Source organism: Suillus clintonianus, assembly GCF_016758775.1.
Source record: "Suillus clintonianus strain FC179 chromosome Unknown DEU56scaffold_4, whole genome shotgun sequence".
Lineage (NCBI taxonomy): Eukaryota > Fungi > Basidiomycota > Agaricomycetes > Boletales > Suillaceae > Suillus > Suillus clintonianus.
This window is the reverse complement of record NW_024539228.1, coordinates 123,306-150,652: the sequence shown is the minus strand read 5'-3', so window position 1 is coordinate 150,652 and position 27,347 is coordinate 123,306. Positions and strand designations below refer to the sequence as shown.

The 27,347-nt window shown below is 49.4% G+C and overlaps 11 protein-coding genes across 11 annotated transcripts; 7 read left to right on the top strand and 4 right to left on the bottom strand.

Annotated features, from left to right (window-relative positions):
* Window positions 1-705: 705 nt before the first annotated feature.
* DEU56DRAFT_769289 (uncharacterized protein) lies at window positions 706-5,484 on the top strand. The gene is made up of 10 exons (XM_041351312.1): window positions 706-1,331; window positions 1,388-1,458; window positions 1,506-2,243; window positions 2,300-2,504; window positions 2,558-3,527; window positions 3,583-3,753; window positions 3,810-4,133; window positions 4,185-4,322; window positions 4,375-4,827; window positions 4,878-5,484. Exons 1-10 carry the CDS (start codon window positions 909-911, stop codon window positions 5,177-5,179), a joined length of 3,795 nt encoding a protein of 1,264 aa, XP_041214276.1. The 5' UTR covers window positions 706-908; the 3' UTR covers window positions 5,180-5,484.
* A 770-nt stretch (window positions 5,485-6,254) lies between these two features.
* DEU56DRAFT_717071 (uncharacterized protein) lies at window positions 6,255-6,431 on the top strand (the record flags this gene model as incomplete). Its single annotated transcript, XM_041347608.1, has 1 exon — window positions 6,255-6,431. A coding segment is annotated over one exon (177 nt), but the record flags the coding sequence as incomplete, so codon positions are not given.
* Window positions 6,432-7,635: 1,204 nt separating this feature from the next.
* DEU56DRAFT_897687 (uncharacterized protein) lies at window positions 7,636-10,022 on the bottom strand. Its single transcript, XM_041356447.1, has 4 exons — window positions 9,698-10,022; window positions 9,572-9,647; window positions 9,353-9,518; window positions 7,636-9,302 (listed from the first exon to the last, which is right to left on the bottom strand). The coding sequence occupies exons 1-4, from the start codon at window positions 9,870-9,872 to the stop codon at window positions 7,740-7,742; spliced, it is 1,980 nt and encodes a 659-aa protein (XP_041214274.1). The 5' UTR covers window positions 9,873-10,022; the 3' UTR covers window positions 7,636-7,739.
* A 1-nt stretch (window position 10,023) lies between these two features.
* DEU56DRAFT_976362 (WW domain binding protein 11-domain-containing protein) lies at window positions 10,024-11,936 on the top strand. Its single transcript, XM_041359608.1, has 7 exons — window positions 10,024-10,149; window positions 10,206-10,237; window positions 10,311-10,368; window positions 10,419-10,745; window positions 10,801-10,845; window positions 10,911-11,024; window positions 11,083-11,936. The coding sequence occupies exons 1-7, from the start codon at window positions 10,110-10,112 to the stop codon at window positions 11,832-11,834; spliced, it is 1,368 nt and encodes a 455-aa protein (XP_041214273.1). The 5' UTR covers window positions 10,024-10,109; the 3' UTR covers window positions 11,835-11,936.
* Window positions 11,937-13,638, bottom strand: DEU56DRAFT_769257 (uncharacterized protein). Its single transcript, XM_041351311.1, has 2 exons — window positions 13,332-13,638; window positions 11,937-13,201 (listed from the first exon to the last, which is right to left on the bottom strand). The coding sequence occupies exons 1-2, from the start codon at window positions 13,563-13,565 to the stop codon at window positions 12,074-12,076; spliced, it is 1,362 nt and encodes a 453-aa protein (XP_041214272.1). The 5' UTR covers window positions 13,566-13,638; the 3' UTR covers window positions 11,937-12,073.
* A 70-nt stretch (window positions 13,639-13,708) lies between these two features.
* Window positions 13,709-14,410, top strand: DEU56DRAFT_769254 (uncharacterized protein). Its single transcript, XM_041351310.1, has 3 exons — window positions 13,709-13,937; window positions 14,001-14,233; window positions 14,292-14,410. The coding sequence occupies exons 1-3, from the start codon at window positions 13,842-13,844 to the stop codon at window positions 14,317-14,319; spliced, it is 357 nt and encodes a 118-aa protein (XP_041214271.1). The 5' UTR covers window positions 13,709-13,841; the 3' UTR covers window positions 14,320-14,410.
* Window positions 14,411-15,144: 734 nt separating this feature from the next.
* DEU56DRAFT_769250 (uncharacterized protein) lies at window positions 15,145-17,130 on the bottom strand. The gene is made up of 2 exons (XM_041351309.1): window positions 15,444-17,130; window positions 15,145-15,392 (listed from the first exon to the last, which is right to left on the bottom strand). The coding sequence occupies exon 1, from the start codon at window positions 16,757-16,759 to the stop codon at window positions 15,446-15,448; it is 1,314 nt and encodes a 437-aa protein (XP_041214270.1). The 5' UTR covers window positions 16,760-17,130; the 3' UTR covers window positions 15,145-15,392; window positions 15,444-15,445.
* Window positions 17,131-19,092, bottom strand: DEU56DRAFT_769247 (uncharacterized protein). Its single transcript, XM_041351308.1, has 4 exons — window positions 18,839-19,092; window positions 18,739-18,787; window positions 17,935-18,687; window positions 17,131-17,883 (listed from the first exon to the last, which is right to left on the bottom strand). Exons 1-4 carry the CDS (start codon window positions 18,920-18,922, stop codon window positions 17,609-17,611), a joined length of 1,161 nt encoding a protein of 386 aa, XP_041214269.1. The 5' UTR covers window positions 18,923-19,092; the 3' UTR covers window positions 17,131-17,608.
* Window positions 19,093-20,251, top strand: DEU56DRAFT_769240 (uncharacterized protein). Its single transcript, XM_041351307.1, has 3 exons — window positions 19,093-19,460; window positions 19,511-19,919; window positions 19,972-20,251. Exons 1-3 carry the CDS (start codon window positions 19,332-19,334, stop codon window positions 20,166-20,168), a joined length of 735 nt encoding a protein of 244 aa, XP_041214268.1. The 5' UTR covers window positions 19,093-19,331; the 3' UTR covers window positions 20,169-20,251.
* Window positions 20,252-25,035, top strand: DEU56DRAFT_769236 (uncharacterized protein). Its single transcript, XM_041351306.1, has 10 exons — window positions 20,252-20,794; window positions 21,006-21,576; window positions 21,629-21,898; window positions 21,952-22,449; window positions 22,508-23,764; window positions 23,815-24,102; window positions 24,156-24,206; window positions 24,289-24,447; window positions 24,505-24,677; window positions 24,755-25,035. The coding sequence occupies exons 1-10, from the start codon at window positions 20,316-20,318 to the stop codon at window positions 24,963-24,965; spliced, it is 3,957 nt and encodes a 1,318-aa protein (XP_041214267.1). The 5' UTR covers window positions 20,252-20,315; the 3' UTR covers window positions 24,966-25,035.
* On the top strand, window positions 25,024-27,301 carry DEU56DRAFT_769235 (uncharacterized protein). Its single transcript, XM_041351305.1, has 2 exons — window positions 25,024-25,695; window positions 25,745-27,301. Exons 1-2 carry the CDS (start codon window positions 25,327-25,329, stop codon window positions 27,119-27,121), a joined length of 1,746 nt encoding a protein of 581 aa, XP_041214266.1. The 5' UTR covers window positions 25,024-25,326; the 3' UTR covers window positions 27,122-27,301.
* Window positions 27,302-27,347: the final 46 nt, after the last annotated feature.

Genomic DNA, 27,347 nt, shown 5'->3' with positions numbered 1-27,347 from the left:
ACAGCCCCCAAAAGCCAGTCACTTCTTTGGTATCATGGGTGGATCACAAAGCAGGGTGGAGAATCAACACGAGGAACACGCCGTTGCTGCTTCACGGCCTACGTTTAAGTCCTGGTCGCTCAGACACAGGCAAAAGAAAAAACGGCGCCATTCGAAATACGAATTGAAAAGTCCAGTTGAAAGAGAACCCGCTCCATGGGTTAGAGGTCACAAAGTATTTGTGGCCCTCGAGGACGGTCAGGGGGCATTTGTTCATCGAGATGCGCTATGACCCCACATGGGCTCTGAGTCTTGTGTATTATACTAAGCATCTGTTCGCGTTCACAAGTGAGTACCTGTGTCTCTCTCAGAAACATGTACATTTTGATGATAAAATGCAGCTATATGTATTTATCTTCCCATGCTCTGTGCACTTCGCAATCAAGGGTGTGCCGACGTTCGTATAAGAGAATGCGACGTTCGGCTTGATAACCACCTAATGTTCTTGTTCTCGCTGAGATTGGTCTGATAACTTATTAGGTGCGGTTGTACTTTTATTAATGGATCGTCTTGGAAACCACAGAATCTGTCTGAAGAAGGATACCTGCAGTGAAGTAGTTTCAATATCGCACATCGGTAATTGTAAGGCAGACGCAACAGTATTATTATGCATGGCGTAGACAACGGTCTGTATAGTAACGTTTTTAAACTGATGAGCATAGTGGAGGCTTTTCGAAACCGGACTTGACAAGGGTCAATCCATTCAACGGTCCGCGGACACGTTACTGAACCGAATATGGGCATACTTGGTTCATGATCTCTGAAAATTTGAATGCTCTTACGACCTGGTCATCGAAACGAAATTATTGACGGTCTCCACCTTACTTGATATCTTGCTTTGAGTTACTCATTCGTTACTTGCTTGCTGTATGCCCGCCCAGCCGAGGGCTCTTATGACTATTCATGCCGACGCCGGTTTGGCGCTACGACCTAGACGACTTCAAGATGGTCAAAGCCAAGGGTGGTCCACAACCGCCTCTGGAACATTCACTCCTTCTGATGAACTATCACTCATGTCAAATTTGCTGTCTGTAACACCAAACCCAGGCGGTTCAATGTTGTCTTCAAGCCCATACCCCGTGATGTATACCCCCACTGTAACCCCATCAACCTCAACACTTGTGTCATATTCAACTGCAATTGTTTCGGGATCCGACTCTTCATCCCATGTCTTTTCGTATCGAAGTACTGCGCAGATCCAGCCTGTGTGCATCGGAGATGGCTTAGATGCAGCTTCGGACGGAGTAATCGCGACTGTGGTGCTTCCAACGTGTGTCGGTCTTGCCATTTGGGTGAGTTATCACTTGGTAATCCTCTGCTGCGCCTATAGACTCAATTGGTCTTGAAGCTGCTGTTTGCTGTACTACGTCCGCGTTACCGACAAATATATGCTCTTCGAGAGTGGTTCGTGCAACAAGAGTAGGATGCTGGTATCTATGCAATAGTCTATGCTAACTCGTCTGTAGGTTGCGACCGCATCGGTTAAGCTCGAATCTTGGCGCCTTCCTCTTTCCCTCTGTACCTCTTGTTCCACCTACACCTTCAGACGTCTCCGACGCTGGACGGTCAGCTCCGGTGGACGCTCGTCTTTTTCCATCCGACGAGGAATTGAGCCAACGCACTCTGTGGACATGTCTCATCATCGTGCTTGGCTGGAGTTTGGTGGGCCTTGGTGGCGCCTTGCCGATATACCTCGTGTCTACGCCATGCCTTGCGCACTCGGCAAGTGACCCTGATTTCACCGGAGTCTACTCCACAATTCAAGACCTCAGCTTGCTACGTCTTCTGCAGCTTCTAGAAAACGACTCAGTGCTAGATGTAGTTCTCAGCGGTGACCAGGCTTCAAAAACTCGACTGCGCATCATTATTCTTGCCGTTTTGGCGGTATTCGCGGCCACGCTGCCAGCACTATATAAAATACTGAAAGAAATCAACAACTTCGTTGCATTCCGTAGACGTTGGTTAGAAGTGCGATGCGAAGGGAAGGAAATGGGTTGGCTGAGCTCAAGAAAAGCCTCCGGTTTTGCAGGATGGGGAGAGAAGCGCGTCAAGGATTATCTTGTCAAAATTGGACTCAGTTCTTCCTTAGGAGGCTCTTCTCGTTCCAACAACCGACCACCACACCTTTCACGCCGAACTCAGTCCTACTGTCAGAATCCGGATTCAGGATTCGAGGTCGACGTCCAAAGTCTGTTCACTGTATGGTAAGAAGGTGTGGAAGACAAATGATTACGAGCACTGATGGAGCAACATTTTCCAGCGACACTCACAATTTGGGACTTCTCATTCACGACCGAGATGAAATTCTGGACAACCTTGAAGTTGCAGAAACAAGATACATATCATCTTTCAAGATTTCAACGCCCGACCCCTCCATTGCTGATCTTGAAGTTCTCGCTTCCTATGAATCTGAAGAAATACCACCCAGGCCTCACATAGGCAGGCCTCGTGCTTTGGTCGGATCGGTAATAACCTCAATGTACCGTTTTATATATCTCGGGCTAACAGTTGCTTCCAGAGAAACCGTCCACGGCATCGGAGACACAACCCGGCGCAGGCTAACTCGTCTTTCGCTCCTACCTCGTTCGTGGCCCCATCACAGTATTACAAATTGCGTGGGCTGAAAAGCGTTGATGGCGGGAGATTCAGCACGCCGATCAGTCTGACGGATTCATTCAAACAACGGATTGTGGGCAGTCGCTTCCAGGAGGTGGACAGAGATTCGGCATCCTTCAATGTCATGCCGTCAGGGAGCCGTGTAAAGTCGGAAGAAATTGGAGAGCCGTCAATATCAATTCCTGACCCAAATTACTACAGGCCAAATCATGGCGGAGGATCATCTGAAAGTGGTGGTGGAACTGGGACAGGCACAGAATATTTGACTGTGGAGTCGTCATTGAGCGCTCGGAGATCTCTTGATGATGACTGGGTCGTCCTTGCACGCGGGATTGATTTTGGAGATTCGTTAGGCGAGGGACCTCGTGCTGGCCCAGCACCCAAACCACAGGAAGAGTTTGCGCCCCGAAGGCAACGTCAGAGACCTCTTGATACGTCATCGACCGACCGCCGAGAGACTTTTCCACTTAGAATTCGACCGAAAGACAACATTCCCGCTGAGGATGTTCCGCCACCTCATCTACGCCTGCAGCCGCGACAACCGTTCGTTCGACCTGCTTCTGATCTTAACTACGATAACCTTGGTGCTGTCTATGCGGAAATAAACCATTGGCGTTCCCGGCTGAAGCTCATCAATGTGCAGATTGCCGAAGCTCAGCAAGATTCCTATGCAGATATTGCCGATGGCGCCCCGGTCAAGGGTTGGATCATCATCGGGCGTGGTTTGCGCCACATGCATGGTGTGGAGCTCATAGAGGGTAGGGCAAAGGAGGACGTGCGTTGGGGCACGCTGCAGAACGAAACGACGCTGTTGGATTCTATAGCCTTTTGGCTGGTTGTGGTAGTGGCCAACATACTCCTTGCCGCTGGCCGTAAGTCACGTTTGTCCGATCTATCGGGGGAGTATTGGTATTTAACTCTGTACAGTGACAGGTGTTGCGGGACTCGCCCTCGGCGCCGCTTCTAATGTGGAGCATTATCTACCTTTCTTTCGCCCCCTTTCAGAGCATGGGAACCTTGTCTCAGGATTGGCAACTTCCATCGCTCCCGCAATTGGCGCTACCCTTTTCACTGTGATTGCACTCGCAATCGTAAAACGTAAGCACATTCACTACATGCTCACCCTGTATAATGCTTATCAGGGTATAATGTAGGGGCAGCTGCATGGAGCGGCGTCGTATCCGTGTCCGGAGTTCGAATGCTCGCGGTGAAACTTGTGTTTTACACTATAACAGTTGTGGTTGCTGCATTTACTATCACCGCCGGTGCCCTCCTTTTCGCGTTAGAGGCATTTAGCCTTGAGGTTCACATTGCCAAAACGGTTGCAACCGGATGTGTCTATATGAGCGCTTTCGCTTTTGTTCTCGTCATCAACGTTGCTGTCGTATTCCCTGGTTTAATGTTGCTACAGCCCTTCCGATTGTTGAGCGTTCTTCGTTCGGAACGGGACGCCGTCACCCCAAGACAACGTTTCCGAGGTATGACTCCTAACTTAACTTCGACCGCGATAAACTTATCACACCAACCAGCTGTATATCCGACAACTTACAACGCTTCTTATGCAGCAAGCGCTTGCGTACTAGCCATGGTTTTTGCATCAGCATTTTCTCTCATATTTCCTTTGATCGGGCCGGCTGTTGTGATTCTTCTGTATTTGACTCTTGTTGGTGCGTCGCTTAGCGCCTTACCATTCCGCAGAACGAATTGACCGCTTCTCAGCTCATAGATACCTCATTGGATATGTTTACGCCCGAACTCTTTCGGAGACTGGAGGGCTTCTCCAGATCTGGTTGCTGAAGCGATTGGGGACACTTCTCGCGCTACAGCCTCTACTCCTCGGCTTGATTTTGCTCAGTCGGCGGCTCTGGATAGAAGGAGGAATACTTTCGGGCGTGGCTCTTGTTGTGGCAGGGATAGTGGAGGTGTACACCACACACACGACGAGGCTTGCAAGCTTCCAAACGTTACCTGAGAACACCCAAGAGTCTCTTGAAATATTTCGCAGGGCGTTGGAATCCGATAATCGCACTGATACCGATGACGAGAATCACAGCATGATCACCACCAGAGGGAACCGCATGAGGGGCTCGATGGCTTCCGTCCTCGAAATGATGTCTCTCACATTAGCGGTCATGCCATCAGCTTCAAGTCAACGTGGTCCGCTGCCACTTCGTACGAGCGTTTATCTGCAAAGTCATGAATGTACTGATAAAGCCTTGTAGGAACGGAAACACTGGATGATCTAACCGCTACAGAACGAGCTGCTAGAACACATCCTGATGCTCCTCCTCACCTTCCTCCGTTATCCTTTGGGGACCATGCCGAAGAGCTGTCTGCTATCATGTATGCGCCCGAGCTGCTTGCCCCTGCACCGATCATCTGGCTCCCGAACGATACAGCGGGGGTAGCCAAAACGGAGGCAATTGACTTACGGAAATATCATGATATCCAAGTCACCCTTGATGTTCATGCCAAGGATGTCATTCTGCCTAAACGGAGTACATCCACGCGTACACACGCGTGAAGCGTTGCTCGTGCATTTTTTTGGTTGACACCTGTTTCACCATCCCCGGGCCTTCTTATGTGACGTTGGTGGACTCATGTTACTCTATAGATCGTACTTATTCCACTACCATATATCGAGCTTCAAAGGCGACTTCCCTGAACCTTATTCACCAGACTTGTGATAGGAGGGTGCTTCAACTTTTCGGCGCTCACCGGTGCTCACTGCCTGCACATGCACGTTTCTAGGGCTTCTTTCAATATTATTATTTTCCATTTTTTGAGCCGATGACGTTTGTTGGACCCTGAATCAACCTTCAATTTCCGGACAATTGATTGAACCCCTAGGGCGCTTGGTAATGCCGCTTGGCGATAACCACCTCAGCAAGGTAGTGGCTAATCCGGGAGCTGACCCAAGTCGACTTCACGATTAACTCCACTGTTATGTCAATTCAGGGTGATCCGGATTTTGAGTTTGGACTACCAATGAAACCTTGTGAGTTCCTTATCGTGATTATTTACATCACTAGAATTCCCTTGCACTAGCACAGGACAAACAGAATTTAAGTGTTGAGATACTCATGGATCCGAGGTGAAGAACGTGAACGATACTCCGATGTTCGACATGATGCAAAATTGGGGTCCGAGCGGTGTGAGATCATTGTTTTTCGAAGTAACCCTACTAATTAGAGTTGAGGTAACAGCCATAGGCGTTACAGATTTGAAGAATTCTTTGACCGAGACAGATATCAGCCCTGCCTGCTGCCCTTGAGGGGAAAACAAGGGAGAGTCGTTGTAAATCCGTTGTGTCCTCGCGTTGCCACGTGAGTGCAACGCGCGGAGTAATACTAAACGGAGGTTGCAACGGCAGGTGTGATGGCCGCGGGGGCAAGGACGGTCTGTGACCAAGCAGGTGTGGAGCGAATGAGGGGGCGTCGCGGCGAGTGATCCGGATGGGTTCAAACACCCTCATGGCATTGACCGTATATATTTCCCTTTCACGGTCAGTGGTGTGTCTCATCCTTCAGCTTCTCCCCTACCCAACCTTACCCCGTTCCCTGTTATCAGTTCCTATGTCCACTGCGGCCCCTCGTTTTGAACAGGATTCCTTGATATCATACTCAAAAACCCTGCATGACTACACTCTCAAACTGTGGACGGAGTCCAGGAGAGTCGCGGAAGAGAAGGCGAGAATCAAGCTTGCTCGAATGGAGGAAGAGGCACGAACACGCAATGGGACTGATTCTCGCAACTCACCCACCACTCAGCGACCTCGTCGTCCTTGAAAGGACACCATACCATATTTCTTACCCGGGCCCGCGATGGACATCAGTGGCGGTCCGTATTTCAAAACATATCGCGCTTAGTATACACTCTGAATACGCCCCACTACTTCCAACATAGTCCAACCAATGTTGTCAATCTCTGGCATTGATTAGGCCCATGACCTCCCCCTACGAGATCGCATCCTCATGCATCGACATGTTACCAGATTTTACCCACCAAGTCGGCTTCAGTTCACCTTTCATGCTCCACAACACCCCCCTTGGATCAAGTGATCATGTAATGTTCGTTTGTTTTCTTGTAACTTGGTGATGTTTGATAACGGCTGACATCTTTACTACTTCCCAGACTTGGATAGATTTTATTTATTTCCATCGCTCTGACGACTCAATTCTGTAAGCTCATTTGTACATCGACACGTTCATAAACGCCGCCTTTTTTACCTGTCTCGTCTTACATGTAATACTAGCGTGTACATCAAACGTCCACACACTAAATCCAGACCTAATTGTCTGCGACACCACTCGGGCTCGACTCTTCCCTAAGGTCAATGCACCAATTTGTGAGCAAGACTTTCATTTGGGCAGTCAAAACGGAGAGGCCCACCATCAGAGCAGAGCCACTGATCTGCATCAATGTTTTCACTCCGATTAGTTGTGAAAATTACGAGCAGAATCGGCAATAACAATTATACGCCTTCGAAATTGCCCTCATGGCGTCTAATCTACTCCACATTGTGATGCGACGGGACTAATCGCTCGGCGTCTTGCGAAGAAGTTAAGCACATCTGACATGCTTTCCCAAACACGTATCCACGACCCCAAAAATGGGCCACACGCAGTGATACGGAGCACGTCTTCTGCGTAGGCACTTGCTGATCCTGACATCATGCAGGGTCCTGTCAGCAGGGACGCCGTTAACGTTCCTTTCAGAATTACCTAACTTCGCGGAGTAGGGCATGACAACACGTGCACTAAATATATTGGCGACGTCACGTTTTGATCCATTCAAATAATCGCTTCTCCGGATCCGATAAAGTCGCCCTACCGGGGAGAACTTGTTGTTCGACGTAGAATGCACTTCAGCAGTGCAATCCTGCTTGCGCTAATCGTCGTGCAGCACCAACGCTATAAATTTGAAAATCTTGTTATACATCCTAGCAATGAAGCTTAATGAAGCATTGCAAAGGGCTCACTAGGGTCCCTGTAAACAATTATTGGGTCGAATTGAACATGACTGCGGACTGTTGTTACAAAAAAGATAATAGATCATGAATTTAAACGTTCCATCAGAAATTTCTATCGCCTTCGCCCCCCCGCTCCACCTCCCATCACAACAAGTTTATTTCCCCTCTTCTTCTTGTTCCCGTGTCCAGCCGTGGTTCGCTGCTCAAGTTCGTGCCATGCTGCGTCCAACTCCCACTCGTCTCCGATCTCCTGACTCGCATTACGATTGCCTGTATTCGGTTGTCTAAGATCTGCGCCTGATGCAGAGTGGGCAGCAGATGCGAAGCTCCTCGAACCCCAAGCACCGCTAATTTGGAGAATGGGAGACTCATGACTCGGATTCACTATCCCTTCGACTTCCACGGGATGAAGGACGGGGTCAAGAGGCACGGAAATAGCAGACTCGCTCCACGGCGCAAAAAACTTCTCTCTTTCGCGTTCCTCCGCACGTGCCCGTGCGCGGTCGTCCTTCCTACCTTTCTCCTTCCTCCTGGACTTACGGAGTTTAATCGCCCCTTCGAAATTCTTCAGCCCCTCTTGGCCCACAACTCCATCCAAGTCTGCCTCGATGAAAACGACATCTGCGCCCTCTGGTGTGTGTGCAAGGTACTTGCACCTCTTGCGCAGGTCGTCGTTGACAGTACCTTCAGTAGCAGATTCTACACAGACTGTAATTGTGTCCGGGAATGAAGCATAGCTGTTAAAGTGCGAGAAGAGAATCTTGATGTCGAGAGGATGTAAATAGATGGGCAGGCCAGATGCTGCCTGGTAGTAGTAGTAGGTTTGCGTAGACGGGGGAGGAGGGTTAATGTTACGGCGCTGTCTGTGATTACGATTGTTATAAGAAGTATTGGTGGGGAGAGCTGGAACGGGTGCTGGTGACGACGTCGACTTAGGAGTGACAGGGATCGACAGAGAAGTACGCGATGATACGAAACTCTCAGAGCCTGAACGTGTGGCGAGAAATGCTTCTGGTGCCTCGGGGAGTGCAGCTCCTTTCGTCTCCCCAACAAGCTTTCGCTCAAGTTCAACGTTGTGGCGTCGTGCAATGTCGTCGTGATCCTTGCGGGTTCTATCAATGGCTTCCTTGAGCTGCGGCGATTCTAATGCAGCTGCTTTGGCAATTTGATGGCGAAGCTTCTGGTCAGCTGCGTCAATGAACGCAATACTAAGTTCATCTTGCATGCTAGCCATCATCCGGCGTTCCACGGCGAGCGCGTCCAAATCGTTGGAAAGATCGTTGATCAGATAGTCAGGAGTAGCAAGCATGAACTTGGCATAGTCGTAGACGTCGGGAAGGAAGTGAAAAGGAGCCTGATGAGGTGGAATTAGGTCTGATGGCCAAGTGTATGAGCGTGGTAATGCAAGGGTTGTCATCTGAGGACGTTGCATCAATCGCATCCGCATTGTAGATCCAGCTCGAGGAGTAGCGTCATGGTCCGAACGCTGTGCGATATGTGAGGAACCACTGGCAACAGTAGGCTCTTGCTCATCCTCTTGGAACTGAGGTCCGTCGTACCACTTGACGCTCTTCAGCTGTTTCTCGTTGATAGTGTCGAAGCAAACCGGACATCGCGCCCATTTGAGATTTTCCGACATGCTCAGGTAATGTAGGATGCAAGGAAAACAATATACCTGGGAAATGATCTTCAGTCGTTAGTATGTAGCAGAAGGTATTTACTGACATGCCCGCATTTTGTCATCCGCGGAGCAGTCGGAGGGGACAAACAGATAGGGCAAGTCTTGATCCCCTCCTCCTGTACAGAATGCTCCCCGCCGGCAGCAGCAGCAGACGCTAAGGCCGACGACCGTGGAATGATGACCTGCAATATATCGTGCCATTGGAAAAAGCTGTGATTAACAGTTAGGTATGAGCAGGTACGGGTACATTTTGGAAACCTCACATGTCTGGATCCGCAAAGTGTACTGTATAGTCCCCGCTTGGGTTCATAACAAACCGGTACTGGGCATTCACAAACCCTGCGGCACTGTAAGGAGTAGCACGAGATGATACAGAAGATGACACTCACTCTCCTTGTTCCACACGGCTGAATGAACAGCTTTCTTACTCCTCCTAGGCAAAATCTGAGGCTGAATCTGTCTAGGGGGAAGTGTGAAGTTCAAGAGATGGTTCAAGGACTGATTTGACGCCATCTTCGGTGGTCGTTTCTGGGTTGTCGCCTGTACTCTCAGCTGGGACGTCATCGAGCAAAACTGGCGGAAACAAACGTCGGTTGACTGAGTAGAATTAGTGGATAACTGGATCCCTCGTAGGGTTCTTCCCTACCAGTGGGATAGAGACCACCACGGTGATAGCTTATGAACGGAATCTACCTTATGACTCCCAATGCTACCTGTCACGTGTCGGTACCGTACTCTTCGTTTGCACTAAGCAGCGACCGCCAACCGTGACATCACATCAGGAGCTCAGCCGACGCTGCCATGGCAAAAGGGAAGAACTTGAACCCAGCAGATGCGTTTAGTGAGTCTCCTTATGTTCTACACACTAGCCTTGTAGTGAATGACATTGATCATTAGGAAAGGCCCAACGAAAGAAGGAACTTAAAAAGGCGAGCACACACACTCATCGGATGATCATACCCGGACTAAACACACACTTTGGTATTATTCTCACTGCAGTAGAACAAGGCAGAGAGGTCTAAAGCTCGCGACTTCGCTCTAGTCAAGAAGGACACAAGAGGTTGGTTCACCCTCTCATCCATAGCATTCAACTCAGTGCTACTTTGTTAGATCTCCAGGATGAAATTGAGAAACTTGAGGGAGTATCAGAGCCCTCTGGCGCAGAGAAATATCGTCTGGCAGAACTCAAGGCAGAGTTAACCAAAATTATGGCCAAGAAGGAAGAATACGTCCAAGAGCATCCTGAACAACGTAAACTTGTCTACCGAGCTCGTAGAGACAAGGATGAGGTCAACAAAGAGGAACCGGTTGTTGAGCAAAAGCGAAATGTTTTCAACAAGCATGGCCTGCCTCGGCATCCTGAACGAAGCATCTACTATGATGCTGTCATGAATCCCTATGGTGTACCCCCTCCAGGAATGCCCTACATGGAGAGACGTAAGTCAATCCTAATTTTACACGTTGTGAATTAATTCTGATATGCTTACTGTAGCACTTAGGCCTGACGAAATAGACAGTGATGACGAGGCTAATGGTGGTGAGTAAACATTGTTAATTTACTATAGTGATCTTTCGCCCAACGTCACCTTTTTAAATGTCTAGATGACGACGTCGTTATGCCTGAAGGTCCTCCTCCAACTGGCAGTAACGATGACACTATTGACAGTGATGATGACATTCCGATGCCAGAAGGACCTCCACCAAACATTCTTCCAGGTACGTCACATCCTTCACTTAAACGTATCTCGAACAAATTCTCAAGTCAATCTCATAGAACCACCACTGCCGCCAAATATTCCATTCAGCAGCGCTCCACTTCCACCACCACCACCACCTCCGTTTATCCATCCCGTTCAGGGTTCCCCACCTTTTCCGCCGTCGTATCCACACCAACCTTCAGGATTTGTACATGCTCCTCCTCCCGGCTTTCCGCTCGGTGTTTCACCATACCCCCCTGTATCTGCGTTCATGCAACCTCACATGCCTCCCCCACCTCCTGGATTTTTCCCTCGTGTACAATCTACTTCGTCCATGCAAGATCCGCTTTCTTCCATCCCTCATCAAACTTACCAAGCACATCGTGTCAACCGCCTTACGCCCCATCCATCACTTCCCCAAAAACCTCTGTCAGTCCCTGGGACTTCTCCCGTAGGGATTACTATTAGTAATACAACGGCTGCTACAGTTTCGGCTGAGCCGCAGTTACGGGACTTCAAGAAGGAGGCTACGGCGTTCGTTCCGACCTCCCTCAAGCGGAAAAGGCCTGCTGCTGGAATGACATCATCTAAGGTCAACGCAGCTCCTTCCCTCGATGGAAGGTCAGAATCTTCGGAACCAGCACCAGCTTCACGACCGGATCTTGTGAGCTCATTGATGGATAAATTCGGACCGGTACCTGTGGTTGCAGCAGCCCCCCCGAATGATAAAGGGTTTTCGAAGGGTATGCAGCCCAATGCTGGGAAGAAGGATGATTATCAGAAGTTTGTGGACGAGATGGGTGACATTTTAGGTACTTCGAAGCCATGAGGTATTCAGCTGCTTGCACACTTTGACATAAATTCGGAAGTAACAACTCAGTAATTGCGTCAAGCTTGGAAAATGCTCAATGCATAAGGATAACATGTATTTGTTTGACTCGCAGAGACAATGTTAATATTGAGAGGTGAGAGCTACATACAGCAATGAGCGGAGAGCAGAAAACACGACAACATACAAGACGTTAGCAAACGATAGCTGGCTCTAAGATATATTTGAACATTCCACATTCACGCGCTCCGTGTCTCCTTCCAATTGCCATCCAACAATCGAATGCCTCTACGGGTCAGGCGACGGTTCCATTCCCTCATCTCACCCTGTACCCCAGCCTCCTGAGCACGGGAATTCATTCCATGCCTTAGCCATTGCACGTCGCGCATACGTATAACTTTTAGGGAAGGAAGAACCGGGAGGAGTCTTTCCAAAGTCACCCAGAAGTCACGGCTGGGTCGGGGAATTGACAAAATCTGGAGGGGAAGAGTAGGCGGTGATGATACACCAGTCAATGGCGTTTTGAATGGAAGTGTAAGTGCCGGTAGCGGAAATTCGAGAGAGAGGTGTTTGAGATTTGGGGATGTGTGGAATAAAGTAGTGGGTGATGAATGATAGTGTGTCGGCCAAGACTTTGGAGTGAAGAGGAGCATGGTACGAAGGTGCTGCCCGTGCGTCTCAAGAAAGAGGGACGAGAGCGATGCAGGAAAGGGAATGTCATCATACGGAGTAAGTGATAGTGTTTGTAAGCGCGGTAGAGGAGAGTGCAACAGAGCATGCATCAACAAAGAGGAAGGCATGGATAACAGAGTGAGGCTTCGAAGGCGCGGTAAATAGAGCGGGGCAGATATAGGTAGTGTTTTGAGACCTTGGGTGTCATCGAATTGTGACTCGGAATCAGTGTCATCCAAACCAATCCCGATGACTTCCAGCAGCTCCAGATTTACGCATGCTCGTAGCAACTGAACGAAAGGATCTTCACCAGTTGTCGCCGCGGAATTAATGAAGGGATCATAATAAATTCCGCTCAGTGCACGAATATTGGAGCTGCCATCTCGGTATGTCAGAGACGCAAGTGCGCGACGGCTCAGCAGAAATCCAGCACATAAAGTCAACTTTGCAACGAATGGCAGCAGTGGGAAAAGCTGCGTCAAAAGTGCGTTAACTGCATAGTGCGCCGATGAATCGAGCGCTGTGAGAAGCCCTGAGAGATCAAGCACTTGCACCCAACGACCGGGGGTGGAGTAAGGAATTCTGCGGATAGAGTCCCACATTTGGTCTGCAGATTGAAGATGTGCAGTAAACTTCTGCAAGGATATCACAGAGTGCAAACACACGCTGGAAAATAAGAGCGGCATTGCAACTTCCTACCATAAAGATATATCAGCATGGTGAGACGGGGTACATGAGATGGATAGAGACAGTCATCTATACTCATGCGCAACTACACCCCGTCCCTCTTCCTGTACGTAAGCTTCGAAGAACCAAGCCACTTGCCTTGAAACCCTTGCATACTAGCATCAATGGTGAACACGAGCGCAGTACATTACTGTGCGTATTATGTGATTGTGCATCTTGACCATCCTCAAAGAGAACCTGCACAAAAATGTGAGACCATATCTCTGAAGGAAGAGGCTTCAGAGGAGGTCGATGAGGTAAAAGAGGGAGAAGGAGGAGGCGTCCTGGATAACGAGCGAGAGGTCTTGGGTATAATAGGACAGCCTCGCACATAAGGCAGCTTCAGCACTGATTATTACAGCCAAGAGAGAGCTGGAAATCAAGGCTGAGAGTCTGGTGGTCCCCGATGCCGGCATTTGACGGGCGTCACCGGGCCATAACTTGAATATCAATAAGCACGTGACCTCGACGCGTTGCCCAGGGCCAGTCAGACTTGCTCTGCTCCTGTATATTTTATAGCACACATTATTTTATAGCGTCTCGCAGGCCGAGAACACGCATCATTATCCCTTCTTGAAGTTCATCCTACAAACTGCATTAACGAGCGTTATGGTCTTCCTTGCGCGAAATGTCGTCCGAGTCTTCCCGGTTATCGTTTTGGCTATCCTGAAAGCGCTGTCCATATCTGCCCGCCCAGTTTCAGAGGTACGTTATGACGATCACTCCTGCCCTCCTCATACCATGTATAACCCGCGGTGACTGTGTCAGGATTCTTCGAATTCTGCGAATGCGCGAGGTTACTCTGAACATGTCCCCCCGATAGGCTCTGATACATTCAATCCTGGAACACTCTCTCATCCCGCCACAATCGCGGTCGATCCATTCGAAGCAATCTTGGATGAATCGGGGCTTGGGGCACTTGATGGACATGATGAAGAATCTAGTAATACTGACGAGGGAGAAGGGCCACTAGATGAAATCGCCCACCTGAAGGTGAGAACGTCAGTCGCTCATCTTTGCATAACTCCTGAGAGTGCTCATCCGGTTCATTCTATACAGCGAGAAGTCAGTAGCTTTCAAGGCGTAACTAGCCTCTCCTAGGCAGATCGTAGACGAATGAAGACAGTCGTTCCTTCCATACTATGGTATACATGAACATCTTGTCCTCATCCGTGCAGGTGTCCAAATTCTTGCACATCAATGTGTTGGAATCCTCGAGTTTCATATCACGGTAATGTGGGTTGTATAAACTATTAATGGACAGCATTGCAGGGAGTGGAATGATTGTTCGGCGCTGCTAAGATCTTCAGAGAGAGCTGCTCACGGAGTGCCCATGCTCCTCACCTAATAATAGTTCGGCAAAGGCACAGATACTAATCAATGCTAATGGAAGCTGTGCACTTGCACGAATGACCCGGGTCTCTCAGCCAATATCATGATCCAGGCGTGATACTGGGACCCATAAGCTTGACAATTGCTTGCCGAGAGTTGCGATGACTCCCTCATCATTGTCGCCTTGAACAAAATCATACGACTCCGGTTGACACGCCCAAGCAAATTATATCATGTGGCCGTTTCGGTGTTTGTTGGAGTAAGTTATTGACAGATTGATTTGGATCAACAAGTTCGTGGAGAATGCTGCTCTGGAGACCAACATCAACCAAACCCTGTACATGAGAAGGTTTTGCTGGTAACACACCCGTGAACGCCGAGCCATCCCGTAGCCCAACGCCAGTGCAAACCTCCAAATTTGGACTGGCAATGACTACATGAGATATGTGGATAGGAGGACACACGGCAGACTCGAATAAGTCACCATGGATTCCTACCCGAAGGAGATACAGAGCGCAGGCGAGATCATATCACACACCAAAAATCCTTGAAGCTTATTACTGTGGAAGTGAGACGCGACTTGTGTGAAATTGCGAATCCCTGAGGACCCTAATTATTATTTTTTTCACATGGAGGATGATATACCGGTACACCCGACAGCACGGGGAAGGACAGAATTCGACTAAGCCTAAAGTAGAAGAAATTTCGCCAGTGCATTAGTTCAAAAGTGGCTGGGAAACGAAGTAACAGGATTTCGAAAAATTAAAAATGGACGACCTCAGGTCCCCCAGCTATGAATACACAGGCGTCTAGAGATGTCGTCATTGACTGACAAATATATGAGTAAAAATATACCGCAGCTCGTCGACTGGCACTTACAATCAGCCGCTTGATGAAGGATTGCAAGAATGTATGCCCCCAGTGGCACGTTCAATCGAGCAGCCTCTGGAATTCATGGTTTGCGTGAATTCTGTGAAGCGAGGATCGGCGAGCATACTTCCCCAATCGCCATAAAGAATTATGCGGCGCAGCGATGGAAAGGATGATCTAGAGAGGAAGGCGAGGTGAAGCCTAATACGCTCTTGAGATGCAGTGATCATGTCGGTAACCATGTGGCATGGGTATGCATGCAAAGATATGCATTGAAGCGCGCAGGGCTGGTCGAAAATTGGTGGTGGTGATGTGAAGTTAAGAAAGTAATTGAATGTCTTCACTTGGGGGCAGCCACGGAGAAAGCGGGTGATTTGATCACTAAGCAAGAATCCAACATGCCTTGCGAATTCAACCGTGCAGAGGCGAGCGCCGAACACTTGCCAGATAGCATCGAGCGCGTTCTGTTCTAGTGGGAAGTCCACAACGACATGGGCGAGTGACGGTAGTCGCCATTGGCAGATCTGATGTACGAAGAGGGGATTTATGCGTTTTAAACGAAGCGTCTTCAATGCGGGGAGCTCCAGCACATCACGAGTGGAATGGGTCCACATCTCCCCTCCTACAGAAAGATACTGGAGATTGGGAGAGTGACGTAGAACGTCCATGAGCGAATTTATTCCCCCAGAGCGAGCAGCATCATTGAAATGCCACCACTCGAGCCTCTTGAGATTCAAGAAGGGGTGGCTGCGAGTGGGGAATTCATAGCGAACTGAGTCCGGAGGTCCCGGATTGAAGGGCCTCACCAAGGTTTCCAATCCCGGGCAAAATTGCAGAATCTGTAGTGCAAGATCCGAGCTAGTGTTTGTTGCAGTACCAGTGGCAGGGTAAGGAAGCTCAAGGCGGCGGACGCATCTTCCGAGTTGGCCACCCTCATATGTCCTCCCCAATGCCTCCGCGAGAGAGTCGGCTGCAAGTCCGACCTTGACATCCTCATACAGAATGCTGAGGGCGAGGTCTCGCCAAAGCCTGCATACTTGAACCACTGCACGCTTGACAGCTACAGCATCTACCTCTCCTTTGTTTGAACTGTCATGGTCAAAGGATCCAAGGAAGGGCTGGAAGGTTGATGCATGGAAACCTGGCTGTGGATAGGTGGCCCAGCGAATTATGGACAACCACAGTTCCGGAGGAAGCAAACGGCGGTCATAACTGGACATTTCGGTTTGATGATGAGAAGATAAGGCAGCGGACTGCTCCGGTTTCACCACAGGCGCTTCATTATTTGCTGTGCAGCGCTTATCAGTCACACCCTGGGCGCCCATATCTGCTCCTTCCGCCTCCTTTTGATCCTCGCCTAGATCTCCATCTTTGTCTACGATTTCAAGCCTGCTTTTGGCTCGTTGCAGACGACCTTGTAGATCGCCGCACTTCTTCTTCAACTCCTCGTTCGCATTTTTCAGGGCCTCGTTCTCGGCGCTCAGCACCTGGATCGATTTCTCCGAGCTTGTGAACTGGGCGACATTAGAAACTGTTGTAGGTTTTTTCCCGGTTGTGGTTGCCTGCTTTTTCTGTCGCAAGAAGTTCACCAGGCGACTGGCTGGAGTGCTCATGACTGGCTGGAGACGGAAGAACGCGCTGCAGTGGCTGCGCTGCACAACTGGGACGACTTCTTTTTAGGGTATTGGGCCGGTAGTCTCCGCTACGTGGAGAAGAGTCTGACATCATATTTGTGGACTTTGCCTAGTCCCCATAGTCGTTCCTTCTCCATCATCTAGAACACGACCAGAATATGCCAGCTGTCCGAGTTAGCAGTGAGAGCACGGTAGAAAAGATAATCCCCTTCAGAACGTTCAACCAGGTGAAACAATGGCCAGTATGTCGGACCATCATTGGTTCTCCGTCAAAGCGGATATGAATATTCAATGTTGCTATCGACCGGTCACCGAAAGGCAAGAACAAGCAGGCTATTGATTGAGCATAATCTGATAAGCAACATATACATCGCTAGGACACAGAGGAAAGCATTGGTCAGAATGTGGTATCGTTGAGAGACAGTGAGGCGAACAAATAAAAAAACAGAGGGAGAAGTCCAGCAAGGAAGTGTATAATATAGCTGAAATCGCATAACATCAAGACACTTCAGTGCTATTACAAAGAACGTAACGCTCGTATCACGCATGCCCATGGTCGTCAAATGTAGCATAAAGAGGCAAAAACCAAAATTCCCAGCCAAATCTATTAGATGACCTGAAGGTAATTCGATGGTGCAACTGGGATGCAAGTATTAGGGTCAAGGGGCTAGCAAGCTGTGCAAGATAAAAACACGTACTTCCTATTGTACCATCTACTTTCTTCGCTTGCCACCACTTGCCTTGCTTGTCTACGATATCAAGAATCTCACCCTTAGTGAATGAGATTTCGTTAGGATCATCTGGAGAGGCAGTGTCTGTGCAAGTGATGAGCATTATTTATTTAGCGATAAGAGCTTTTCACTTACAAGCATACAATGCTTTCGCTTTGTAAACGTATGCCTCCGCCCCGCCCGGGTTAGCTTCTGGCATAGTTGGGCTGCCTCCACTCATACCGCCACCTGCGCCTACACCCGCAGCACCAGGGCCTATCAACGGCGAGCCTGGGCCCAAACTATTGTCAGGGCCGCCCAGTGAAACCGGAACGGGATTTGGTGTACTGTGAACACTGCCTGCACCAGCTGCGGGGCCAAGACTGCGGGGCGGGCCGTCCATGCTTGCACCGCCGACAAAACTATTTTGACTCCTAACCCCGGGACCGGTACCTATACCGCCCATCTTGTTGGCGCTGTCGTAGGGCATATCATGTGAACCAATACCACCGCCAGGAGAATAGTTTGCTGCATAGCCATTGGTGCCAATGTTGCTCGCGCCGCGAGTCCTACGGCGACGGGATGGTGGAGTGAGACCACCTGTGCCCATGGAATTGAAAAGGTGAAAAGCGAGAGAGTCTTCTTCGGAAGTGAAGTAGATGACCCAAAGGATGTCTACGATTGCAATAATGAGCCAACCCGCAGCCATAGCGTCCAGGGCAGCCTTTCCAGTGAAAATGCTGTTGCTGACGGTGATGACAGCCATGACAATGGCGATAGCACCGAAAACTGATATTTGGAAGCGATGCATGGCTATTGAATCGCTTGCTAGAGTGTGCAATACGCCAAGGGTTAAGAATAATTGGAGGAATATCCCAAACCAGGCAACCCCAACAGCTCCTTCATGGACTAGAGGAAATATTAGGGAATGAAAGTATGAAAAATAGAGAGAGTTCTAACATTGAGCAGTTGCGATACATTGGGAGATAAATGCGATGAACCATGCCAGCTATTGTGACGCGCTTAGTTAGAAAAATGAAAAATGGAGATTGATACATACCACCGCAAGAATTGTGGTAAACAAAAAAAGATAGTGCGTTAAGATTGGCGTAAAATCTAATCCTTCACTGCCACGAGGAGGCATAATTTCTTTTGTCGAGGTCAGAGTGAACTTTTGGTTAAGAAGGGGGTGAGTAGCGAGCTAGAAAGCTTTGACCTTGATGCAACTACGAAACCAACACGTGCCCATTTATTCTCACGCTCCTACGGCGGTGCAACTTCGGTGCACACCTTGAAACGTTAACCTACTACTACTGCTAGCGGGAAAAACCTATATGCAAGGCGACTGTCTTATACCTGGCGATGCGGCGCTGGCCGCTGGGGTGCCGTGGCGTCTCGTCATTTGTTGGCCGATATCCCGAGCCTCATCTCCGTGAATCCGGCATTCATCGGAAGGATGTAGTCAGCAGCTTTAGTCTTCGCGCTATCATCGCTCAGTCGCCCCGCTAAACTGCTTACAGTCAGTTGCGGTATATATATTTCACTCACGCGATATGATGTGGCATTTTCCCTCCCCCGTGCAAGCCGCACGTTCCAGTAACCCTGAATGCCTATCGATGGATGTTCGGAAAGTTATCCTGAGGACAGCCAGTATGCTGTTGTCTAGTATCGGACTTCTCCTGGTGCGTAGCAGGTCGGCACCGTGCTTATATTTTTATTCACCGGGTATCAGAGTCTACTAGCTATTTTCATTCGAACACTAGTACCATCCGCCTTTCTGTCACCCAAACCACCCCCAGAAGCGGCTGGAAATACATCAAGGCCAATAGCTCGTCGCTTGAAGCGATCCATTTCCATCTCACTTACTTCATCTTCTCCGCAATCGACCAAGTCAAACAACATCATGCACAGTAGCATGGTTGTACCACGACGTCATACGTTTGTGGATGAACTAACTCCTCCGGTGCCTGCAACGGAATCGCATACCCAACGGTCTAATCCCGTTCGAGTCTCAGAAGCCCACAAAATACGCAAGAGACACACGTTTTCGGTCTCCCTGTCTTCCGATGCGTGTCGGATAATAGCTTCGCCGAAGCAAACCACACTGCGCCTCAAAGGCAGAAATTCTATAGGGTCATTTTGTGAGTCAGGTTTGTTCCACCGGTCTTCCGTTGATGGTAGATACTCCCGAAGGTCGTCCTCTGAAAAATCCGAACCACACTTCAGACCCACCATTGCGAACACAGCCTTACGCAGCACCATACTTCTTTCCAGCACCTGGGACACCAGAAGCCATTGACTATGTGACGAAGACACGAGAAGAGCTGCGGCCTTCCGGATTCACGCACGATTTTATTTGCAAGAGGAATAAGAGATCATCTGAAGGTTGATAGTGGTTACGGATATGAGTGTAGCAGTAGGGTGACAGATAAGATAAGATAATGAATTGTATCGAATTGGCCGCTCCGGAGATTCCCACGTGCAGTATTGAGTTTACCTCGGTGTGCCGTACTGCAGACTTACTGTGAAGGGCAACAATGATGGACACCCAAACACCCTTCACACCTAATTCGAGACCACAATCTCCGTCACAGAACTTCAATCAAACCGTCCCTCTTCCTCCCATACCACCACCACCCTCATCCTTTCTTTCACCACAGCTTAACATCCCTTCTCCGTCCTTCCAACTCGATCCCGACGACCTCGCCCCACTTCTCGACAATACAACCTCCAACACGCCTAGAAATATTTCATTGGAGCCTCTTTCTGGTAGCGCACAGCTTCTCATTTCCTCAAACATGGGTTCTCGTACACCAAAGTCTGGAACACCGCGTCCTCGCACCGCTGGCGAAGGCGACAGCACGTCCCATGGTTCGGCAGCGCAGAAGTCTCCAGAAAGACCGCTCAACGTCACCGATGCGCTCAGCTACCTCGACGCGGTCAAAGTTCAATTCCAGGACAAACCAGACGTATACAACCACTTTTTAGACATCATGAAGGACTTCAAGAGTGAAGTGTAAGTCCATCGAGATGCTAGTGCTGGTGACATAGCCATGGACGTAGCGGAAAATATTTGGTGACGCCCGGTTATCTTACCGCCTACTAAGGGCATGTAATAGATACGCCTGGCGTACGCATCTTTCCTGTTGCGGTTGCAGTTGCGGAAACATCCTTTTATATCGTCTATTCTTTTGCCCTCGTGTTGCTAATGATCTTCTCTTGTACAGAATCGACACACCTGGAGTGATCGAGCGCGTGTCAATGCTGTTCCATGGCAATCCATATCTTATTCAAGGATTCAACACTTTTCTTCCCCCAGGCTACAGGATAGAGATGTCGGCAGACCCACGCGACCCCAATATCATCACCGTTACAACGCCGTTAGGTACCACCACTCAGAGCACAAGCACCTTCGAGCAGATCTCCCGCGTCACTCGCGACACTGCTACAACCAAGTCGTCGCTTCCTGTTCCACCCACCGCCGGACCTGGGTTTCCATTCCAGCCAGTGACCCGTTCGATGACACCATCTATGGCTCCCTTTCAGGTCCCGCATATGCCACAGTCTATGGATACTTACTCCCCAGGCCTTCAAGTACCCTCCACAACTACTGCCGCGTCCTTTCTTAACAATTTGTCCAACCGAAATGCTGTAGAAAACAAATCGTCGGGGGAATTCAACCATGCGATACAGTACCTGAACAAAATCAAGGCGCGCTATTCCGATGACCCCGATACATACAAGCAGTTCTTGGAAATATTGCAAACATACCAGAAGGAGCAGCGTCAGATCCAAGATGTTTGTACCATGTGCCTCAGGTCTGATGATGTTTATTGACGTTCAAACATAGTCGCAAGTATACGTGCAGGTGCAAGTCCTATTTAAGGATGCTCAAGATCTGCTCAGTGAATTCAAGGATTTCTTGCCTGAGGTGTCGATGGCCCTGAGCGGGGCTGTCGGTATCCTTCCGCAGCCAACTAGTGGCCCAGGAGTGCCAGCACCTTGGGTGGATGCAGGTGACAAGAATGGCAAGAAGACGCAGGTTCCGCCCAAGAAAAGGAGAAAGGTTCCAGAGAAAGAGACAACGCCCGCGCCAGCTGTGCGGACTGCCCCAAGTCGAGTGCGTGCTTTCCTAACTCTGTGTCTTCCATCAATAACAATATCCCTTTGCAGGCAAAGAAGCCCAAGCATACGCACAAAGGCGCCGACCCTGACTCTCCGCAATTCAATTCATACGGGTTACCAGAATCGCCGCCCCACCATCCCCCGCATTTGCACGCCAGTATGCTTCCGCCACCCCAAATGCACAATCTAGTGTTACAAGGCTCCCAGCCAGTTGCCAACGTTCAGTCAGCGCCTGATGAACTCATCTTCTTTGAGCGCGCGAAGCGCACATTAGAGAGCAAGGACACATACGAGGAGTTCCTCAAGCTCCTGAATATGTACTCCAAAGACATTATCAATGCGAAGACACTCGTAAACATGGCTCAAGTGTATTTAGGCGATGGTGATCTGCTCTCGCAGTTTCGGGAGGTGGTTGGGGTCGATGAACGGCAGGACAGTATCGAACACGGTCCGCCTGGGAGCATCCGCACCGGCCCGCCCGAAGCCTTGTCTGCATTGCCAGCTGAGGATGGCGAGGGTCCAAGTTATCGTCGGTTACCCGAGAGCGTACGTATCGAATACTTGTTGTTTTCAGCCGTCTGACTGACGCGCTATTTGTTTGCAGGAAGTTCATTTGGCATGCTCAGGTCGCGACGAACTCTGTCGTTTCGTGCTGAATGATGAATGGGTTTCACATCCGACATGGGCGTCTGAAGAAGCAGGCTTTATCGCACACAAGAAGAACTCGTTTGAAGAAGCGCTGCACAAGAGCGAAGAGGAACGACACGAATATCAAGTCCAGCTTGAGGCCCTCTCACGCACAATCGCTGTCATAGAGCCCATTAACTTTCGCATTGAAGAAATGACCAACGAAGAACGCTCCACATTCCGACTCAAGCCTGACTTCGGCGGCATGAGCAAGTGCATATACCACCGGACGCTGAAGAAAGTCTACGGCCGAGATGCTGGAATGGAGGTCATTCAAGCTCTTCAAGAGTGTCCCAGTGTCGCTGTGCCGGTAGTCCTCGCTCGGCTGAAGCAGAAAGATGAAGAATGGCGACGCGTACAACGAGAATGGAACAAAACGTGGCGAGAGGTTGACGCCAAGAATTTCTATAAATCTCTTGATCATCAAGGGGTCACGTTCAAATCCAACGATAAGAAGGTCGTCACTGCGAAACACTTTGTAGGAAATATCGAATCAGTCAAAGCTGAGCAAGCAGATACGCGTGCACAGCAGGGCCCACCGTCATTCGCTACTGCTTCGCCAGGTCATCAACTGGATTTTCCCTTCAAGGACATATCTGTCCTTCAAGACTCCCTTAAGCTGGTGTACTCATTCTTGGACCATTCCCATGCACACTATACTCCACAGGAACGCCGTGGAGTCGAAGGCTGGCTGCGTTCGTTCGTTCCCCTGCTATGTATGTGCCCTGCTGCCGAGTTCAATGCTGGGTACACGCCTTCGGACGATCCGCGAGATGACGAGACAGACCAACAAGCTTTAGATAGTCCGCGGAATGATAACGGAGTGCCGTCCACCAGCGGACGTGGTCCTTTGGGGAGCGTAATGGCCGCGGGTGACCTTCGCAAGCGGTTGTTGAAATCTTCGCAAGACAACCCCATTTGCTCAGAAGGCACGAACACATTTTCGTCATCCCAATCAAGGGGGACCACGCCTCATCCTGAGCGTGTATTATCTGATACCGCTCTGGAGGACAGCAAAAGCGCAAAGTTGGTTTCACCCCAAAATAGTTCCCCAGATCAGTGGATCCACGACGCGTCTGCCAATCAAGCCCCTCCTATTTCCGGAGACGGTGCCTCTAGACGAAAACCTTTTTTCGGGAACACCACGTTCTATACGGTTTTCTGTCTATTACAGGTACGTCTCACAGTCGTGCACGCTTGACATGAGCTAAATTTATCACACAGCTGATCTATTCTCGTCTGCTCGTGTGTAAGGAACAAGGCGCACATCAGACTGCAAAAGGCCTAAATCCTGCAGATTGTAATCCTATCGCCATTGAGTTAGGACTGGATGATCCGAATGGACCGTCTGCCATACTTGCGCAGGCTATGGAGGCTGTATGCAATCGTCATACCCGTGACGCGACTGATGTCGTGTATCTTTACATGTTGGAGGCATTTGAAAAGCTCTTTGATAACGAGCTTGATCAAGCAATGTTTGAGGAGCATATGCGATGGTTTTTCGGCAACAAGGTGGGTCTGCGCTCACCCTCCAGCACCACTATCTGACCCGGCACTTCCTGCAGGCTTATCACCTTTTCACATTGGACAAATTGTTGTCTTCATTGATCAAGCAGGTAAATATAACGCAGGCTCCGAGCCATCGTGACTGCGCCTCCTTTGTCTTTCAAGTTTGGTTGAAAGGGGTTTCCCTTACAGGTGCAGATTCTTCTGTCAGATAACAAATGTCAGGAGCTATGGGTGCTACTTCAACAAACACGGAAAGTCGATGCCCTATCCAATCAGAACATGATTCGCTATCGGCGTGAGGCGGAACGTCACGTTGGTGCCGACGAACATCTATACAGGTTTGATTGGGTATGTGAGCAACTTAATTTTGGAATTATTTGTGGCCCTGATGTGAAGTAATCGCAGCACCGGTCTACGAAAACAATGTATGTTCAACTTGTTGAAGCGGACGATCCTAGCGTGAATGGAGACGGGACGGCGATTAATCGGTGGCGAGAATATGTGGACTCGTACGTGCTTCGGCAGCCGACGGAATGGTTGTCACAAGCCAAACGTGAAGGGAGGGTATTTTTGCGCAGGTTAGTGAAGTTTCCAGAGGACGATCAGAATTTTATCATAGGGTTGATGGGCTGACTCTGTGATTGTGTATAAATAGACATCTGACGATCGACGAATCAGCGCGAGGCACATCAAGTTGGGATTCGATGGGCATCCGGGTGAGCCTAGGCACGTACAAGATGTTCTATGAATCAAGCGCTGAAGATGTGTACGTGCGGCCGAGGAGTAGAGAAGAGGAGAAGGAACTGAGGGAAAGAGCCAAAGTTCGGGAGGAAGAAAGAAAACGAAGCATATGGTTAGCATCGTAGTAATATAATCTTAAATAACCGATATAGAAATAGGACAAGTTGATTTTTTTATATCATAAAGCTGTAATCGGCAACCGAGAAAAGGGACGAAAAGAATAAAATAGTTATTTATTACTTAAGCTGGATATGATGCCCACGTTTAGTCCCGCTTTTCTCCTCTGCAACTTGTCAGTCGTGATTGTGGATTTATTCTCCCTCAAGAGCCTGCTGTCGTTCAAAGGTTTGATACTTGCTTTTTTTCCGTCTGTTGCGTTCAATTTTATAGTCGAATATTGGCTATACCGATTTTGACGACAAATTGCCGGGTTGCTGCCACGCTGAGGCGGCAAGACTCTCTTGGCACTTCTTGTGCTTTCGTATCATGGCCAAGCAAAAATATGGTCCAAGACTAGACGATCATCGCCAGCAACATAGAGCTGCTATAGCTTGTCCTTCATCGTCCCTCTTATCAATCCTTGCAACTATCGCAGCAAGCTCACACACTGTCGACGGAAGTCCACTCCCACAACCGACCCCACCTCCATCTTTTCTATGTCCGTCTATAGAACATCACAACATTCAAATTCGTGACCCGACACCAACAACCTCCTATACTACCATAACAGCATCTTCCTCTGCCACAACTACTACCACGACCACTAAATCAACACCACAAGTGGCAGACAAATACGTTCAAGGGAGTGACGGCCGCTGGCGTAAGGCACAGGCCTGGACTTTGTATGGCTCAACGGTTCGTTCTTTTATTTTCTCATATTCCACGCCCTAATATCTCTATTTAGTGCTGTTCTTCGTCTCCGGACCTTACAGTCGATGATTCACAATCCACCCAGTCCTCAATTCCAGCAGTTTCTACCCAAATCGACTCCGTCCTTCCTGCTGGTTGGACCACATCATCCAGCAGCAATCGCACCGACTCTATCATCATCCTCTCACTAGCCATAGTCTTAGCAGTATCAATCTGCTTCTTCATCATAGGTTGCATTGTTTGGAGAAAGAGACGGAAGAAACGGTCAATTAGAGAGAAGAAAAAGAATGACTTGGAACTGAAAGCTAGAGATAAGGCGAACCTGGAAGATCCATCAGAGGACGGCGAAAGGGAGATTGAGGCGCGTGGAAAGAATCGCTTGTGGGCGAGGGCAAGCGCTCGATGGAAGGCTAACATACGACAATCTGCTCGTCGACGTAGGAATCGACGTCACGGCTTCTCCTCGGGGAGGCTAAGTCGATCTCAATCCCCAACATTATTGGATCCTCACGAGGCGTCCCCCCGTCCCTCCTCCATAGTCTTATCCCGGCGGCATTCAATAGCGCCCGTCTCTGAAGATAACGATTTCCATGTTGTTGCCGTTGAGAATTCTCCCACCCCCACACGACCACCATCTACATCACCCGACCCATCATGCTCACATACTGTTTCGTCTCCCCCTGCTTACATTTTCCCTGCACTGCATATGCCCCCGGAGATTGAAGAGGCCTCGCACATAACTTCGGGTGACACCACACCACGCCGAAGGCTACTGCTCTTTCCGCCTGTGCCCGAGGATGATGAAATTCCTTACCACCCAAGCTATGCTGGGCATGTCGCCATTGATGATAAGGCGCATCTCGCTCGTATGGCGGAGCTGGCTAGCGCGCCTCCTCCCGTGATTGAGGATAACATTCGCGGGAGTGTTTCTCCGATCTGCGAGTCTGCCCCTGAATGGCATGATGATTTCGAAGATCCTCCTTCCCAGCCAGACACTTTCGCGCCCTCCGAAATATCTCCATTCGACGTTGGTAATTCAGGTTTCCCAATACCACCCTCGAAAAGTATCTTGTCACCAGGGTACTTTGACGGGCACAGCTATTTGGACGATATCACCACCTTAGATCCAATCTCGTTGCCTTCTATGCCCCCTTACGAGGCTGGACCGAACACCATTCCATTTGTGGAGACATTGCGAGCCTCGGCTCCTCCAATATCGGAGGATGACCAAGCTTTCGACCATTGGGAAGGCAGTGCTCCTGAAGAATCTGATATTTATGGTGACGAACGGGACACCCACATTTCACTATCCCCTCCCCTGCCCTCGTCATCTGCACTCAGTTCTCGAGATTCTGCACCGCTTGAACAGGTTGTTAGCATGGATGGTGTACTTCCGATATACCAACCCTAGTGTTTTTGGTCCTCGTATTTGTGGGCATTTTGGGACGCTCGTCTATTGTAGTGTACCATATACCTAATTATCACCCTGTCTCCATGGACATATGTCAACTGCACGCTACATTGTTGTATGCAATTTTGAAGTGCTTCAGGTATTACAGCAAGGTAAAGATTTGCTCACGTGAGCACCTTGAGCGGTCTGACCTTTGGGCATGCTTCGAGCACGCACAGCGGCACCA

Excerpts from the sequence above, each read along its gene's own strand:
- DEU56DRAFT_769254 (XM_041351310.1), top strand. The coding sequence starts at position 13,842 with ATGGTCTTCCTTGCGCGAAATGTCGTCCGAGTCTTCCCGGTTATCGTT. Across the intron at positions 13,938-14,000 it reads CTGCCCGCCCAGTTTCAGAG|GATTCTTCGAATTCTGCGAA; the intron begins GTACGTTATGAC and ends TGACTGTGTCAG. Across the intron at positions 14,234-14,291 it reads GCCCACCTGAAGGTGAGAAC|CGAGAAGTCAGTAGCTTTCA; the intron begins GTCAGTCGCTCA and ends CATTCTATACAG.
- DEU56DRAFT_769289 (XM_041351312.1), top strand. The coding sequence starts at position 909 with ATGCCCGCCCAGCCGAGGGCTCTTATGACTATTCATGCCGACGCCGGT. Across the intron at positions 3,754-3,809 it reads TGCACTCGCAATCGTAAAAC|GGGCAGCTGCATGGAGCGGC; the intron begins GTAAGCACATTC and ends GGTATAATGTAG. Across the intron at positions 4,828-4,877 it reads ACGTGGTCCGCTGCCACTTC|GAACGGAAACACTGGATGAT; the intron begins GTACGAGCGTTT and ends AAAGCCTTGTAG.
- DEU56DRAFT_976362 (XM_041359608.1), top strand. The coding sequence starts at position 10,110 with ATGGCAAAAGGGAAGAACTTGAACCCAGCAGATGCGTTTA. Across the intron at positions 10,150-10,205 it reads GAACCCAGCAGATGCGTTTA|GAAAGGCCCAACGAAAGAAG; the intron begins GTGAGTCTCCTT and ends ATTGATCATTAG. Across the intron at positions 10,746-10,800 it reads AATGCCCTACATGGAGAGAC|CACTTAGGCCTGACGAAATA; the intron begins GTAAGTCAATCC and ends TGCTTACTGTAG.
- DEU56DRAFT_769250 (XM_041351309.1), bottom strand. The coding sequence starts at position 16,759 with ATGGGCGCCCAGGGTGTGACTGATAAGCGCTGCACAGCAAATAATGAA.
- DEU56DRAFT_769236 (XM_041351306.1), top strand. The coding sequence starts at position 20,316 with ATGATGGACACCCAAACACCCTTCACACCTAATTCGAGACCACAATCT. Across the intron at positions 21,577-21,628 it reads AGCAGCGTCAGATCCAAGAT|TCGCAAGTATACGTGCAGGT; the intron begins GTTTGTACCATG and ends GTTCAAACATAG. Across the intron at positions 24,448-24,504 it reads ATCTATACAGGTTTGATTGG|CACCGGTCTACGAAAACAAT; the intron begins GTATGTGAGCAA and ends AAGTAATCGCAG.
- DEU56DRAFT_897687 (XM_041356447.1), bottom strand. The coding sequence starts at position 9,872 with ATGACGTCCCAGCTGAGAGTACAGGCGACAACCCAGAAACGACCACCG. Across the intron at positions 9,648-9,697 it reads AGCCGTGTGGAACAAGGAGA|GGTTTGTGAATGCCCAGTAC; the intron begins GTGAGTGTCATC and ends ACAGTGCCGCAG. Across the intron at positions 9,519-9,571 it reads CACTTTGCGGATCCAGACAT|CTTTTTCCAATGGCACGATA; the intron begins GTGAGGTTTCCA and ends TGTTAATCACAG.
- DEU56DRAFT_769247 (XM_041351308.1), bottom strand. The coding sequence starts at position 18,922 with ATGCCTCCTCGTGGCAGTGAAGGATTAGATTTTACGCCAATCTTAACG. Across the intron at positions 18,788-18,838 it reads TTACCACAATTCTTGCGGTG|CTGGCATGGTTCATCGCATT; the intron begins GTATGTATCAAT and ends GCGTCACAATAG. Across the intron at positions 18,688-18,738 it reads ATGTATCGCAACTGCTCAAT|TCCATGAAGGAGCTGTTGGG; the intron begins GTTAGAACTCTC and ends TATTTCCTCTAG.
- DEU56DRAFT_769257 (XM_041351311.1), bottom strand. The coding sequence starts at position 13,565 with ATGTGCGAGGCTGTCCTATTATACCCAAGACCTCTCGCTCGTTATCCA. Across the intron at positions 13,202-13,331 it reads TAGTATGCAAGGGTTTCAAG|GAAGTTGCAATGCCGCTCTT; the intron begins GCAAGTGGCTTG and ends TCTTTATGGTAG.
- DEU56DRAFT_769235 (XM_041351305.1), top strand. The coding sequence starts at position 25,327 with ATGGCCAAGCAAAAATATGGTCCAAGACTAGACGATCATCGCCAGCAA. Across the intron at positions 25,696-25,744 it reads GGACTTTGTATGGCTCAACG|TGCTGTTCTTCGTCTCCGGA; the intron begins GTTCGTTCTTTT and ends ATCTCTATTTAG.
- DEU56DRAFT_769240 (XM_041351307.1), top strand. The coding sequence starts at position 19,332 with ATGATGTGGCATTTTCCCTCCCCCGTGCAAGCCGCACGTTCCAGTAAC. Across the intron at positions 19,461-19,510 it reads CTAGTATCGGACTTCTCCTG|AGTCTACTAGCTATTTTCAT; the intron begins GTGCGTAGCAGG and ends ACCGGGTATCAG. Across the intron at positions 19,920-19,971 it reads AAATTCTATAGGGTCATTTT|GTCGTCCTCTGAAAAATCCG; the intron begins GTGAGTCAGGTT and ends ATACTCCCGAAG.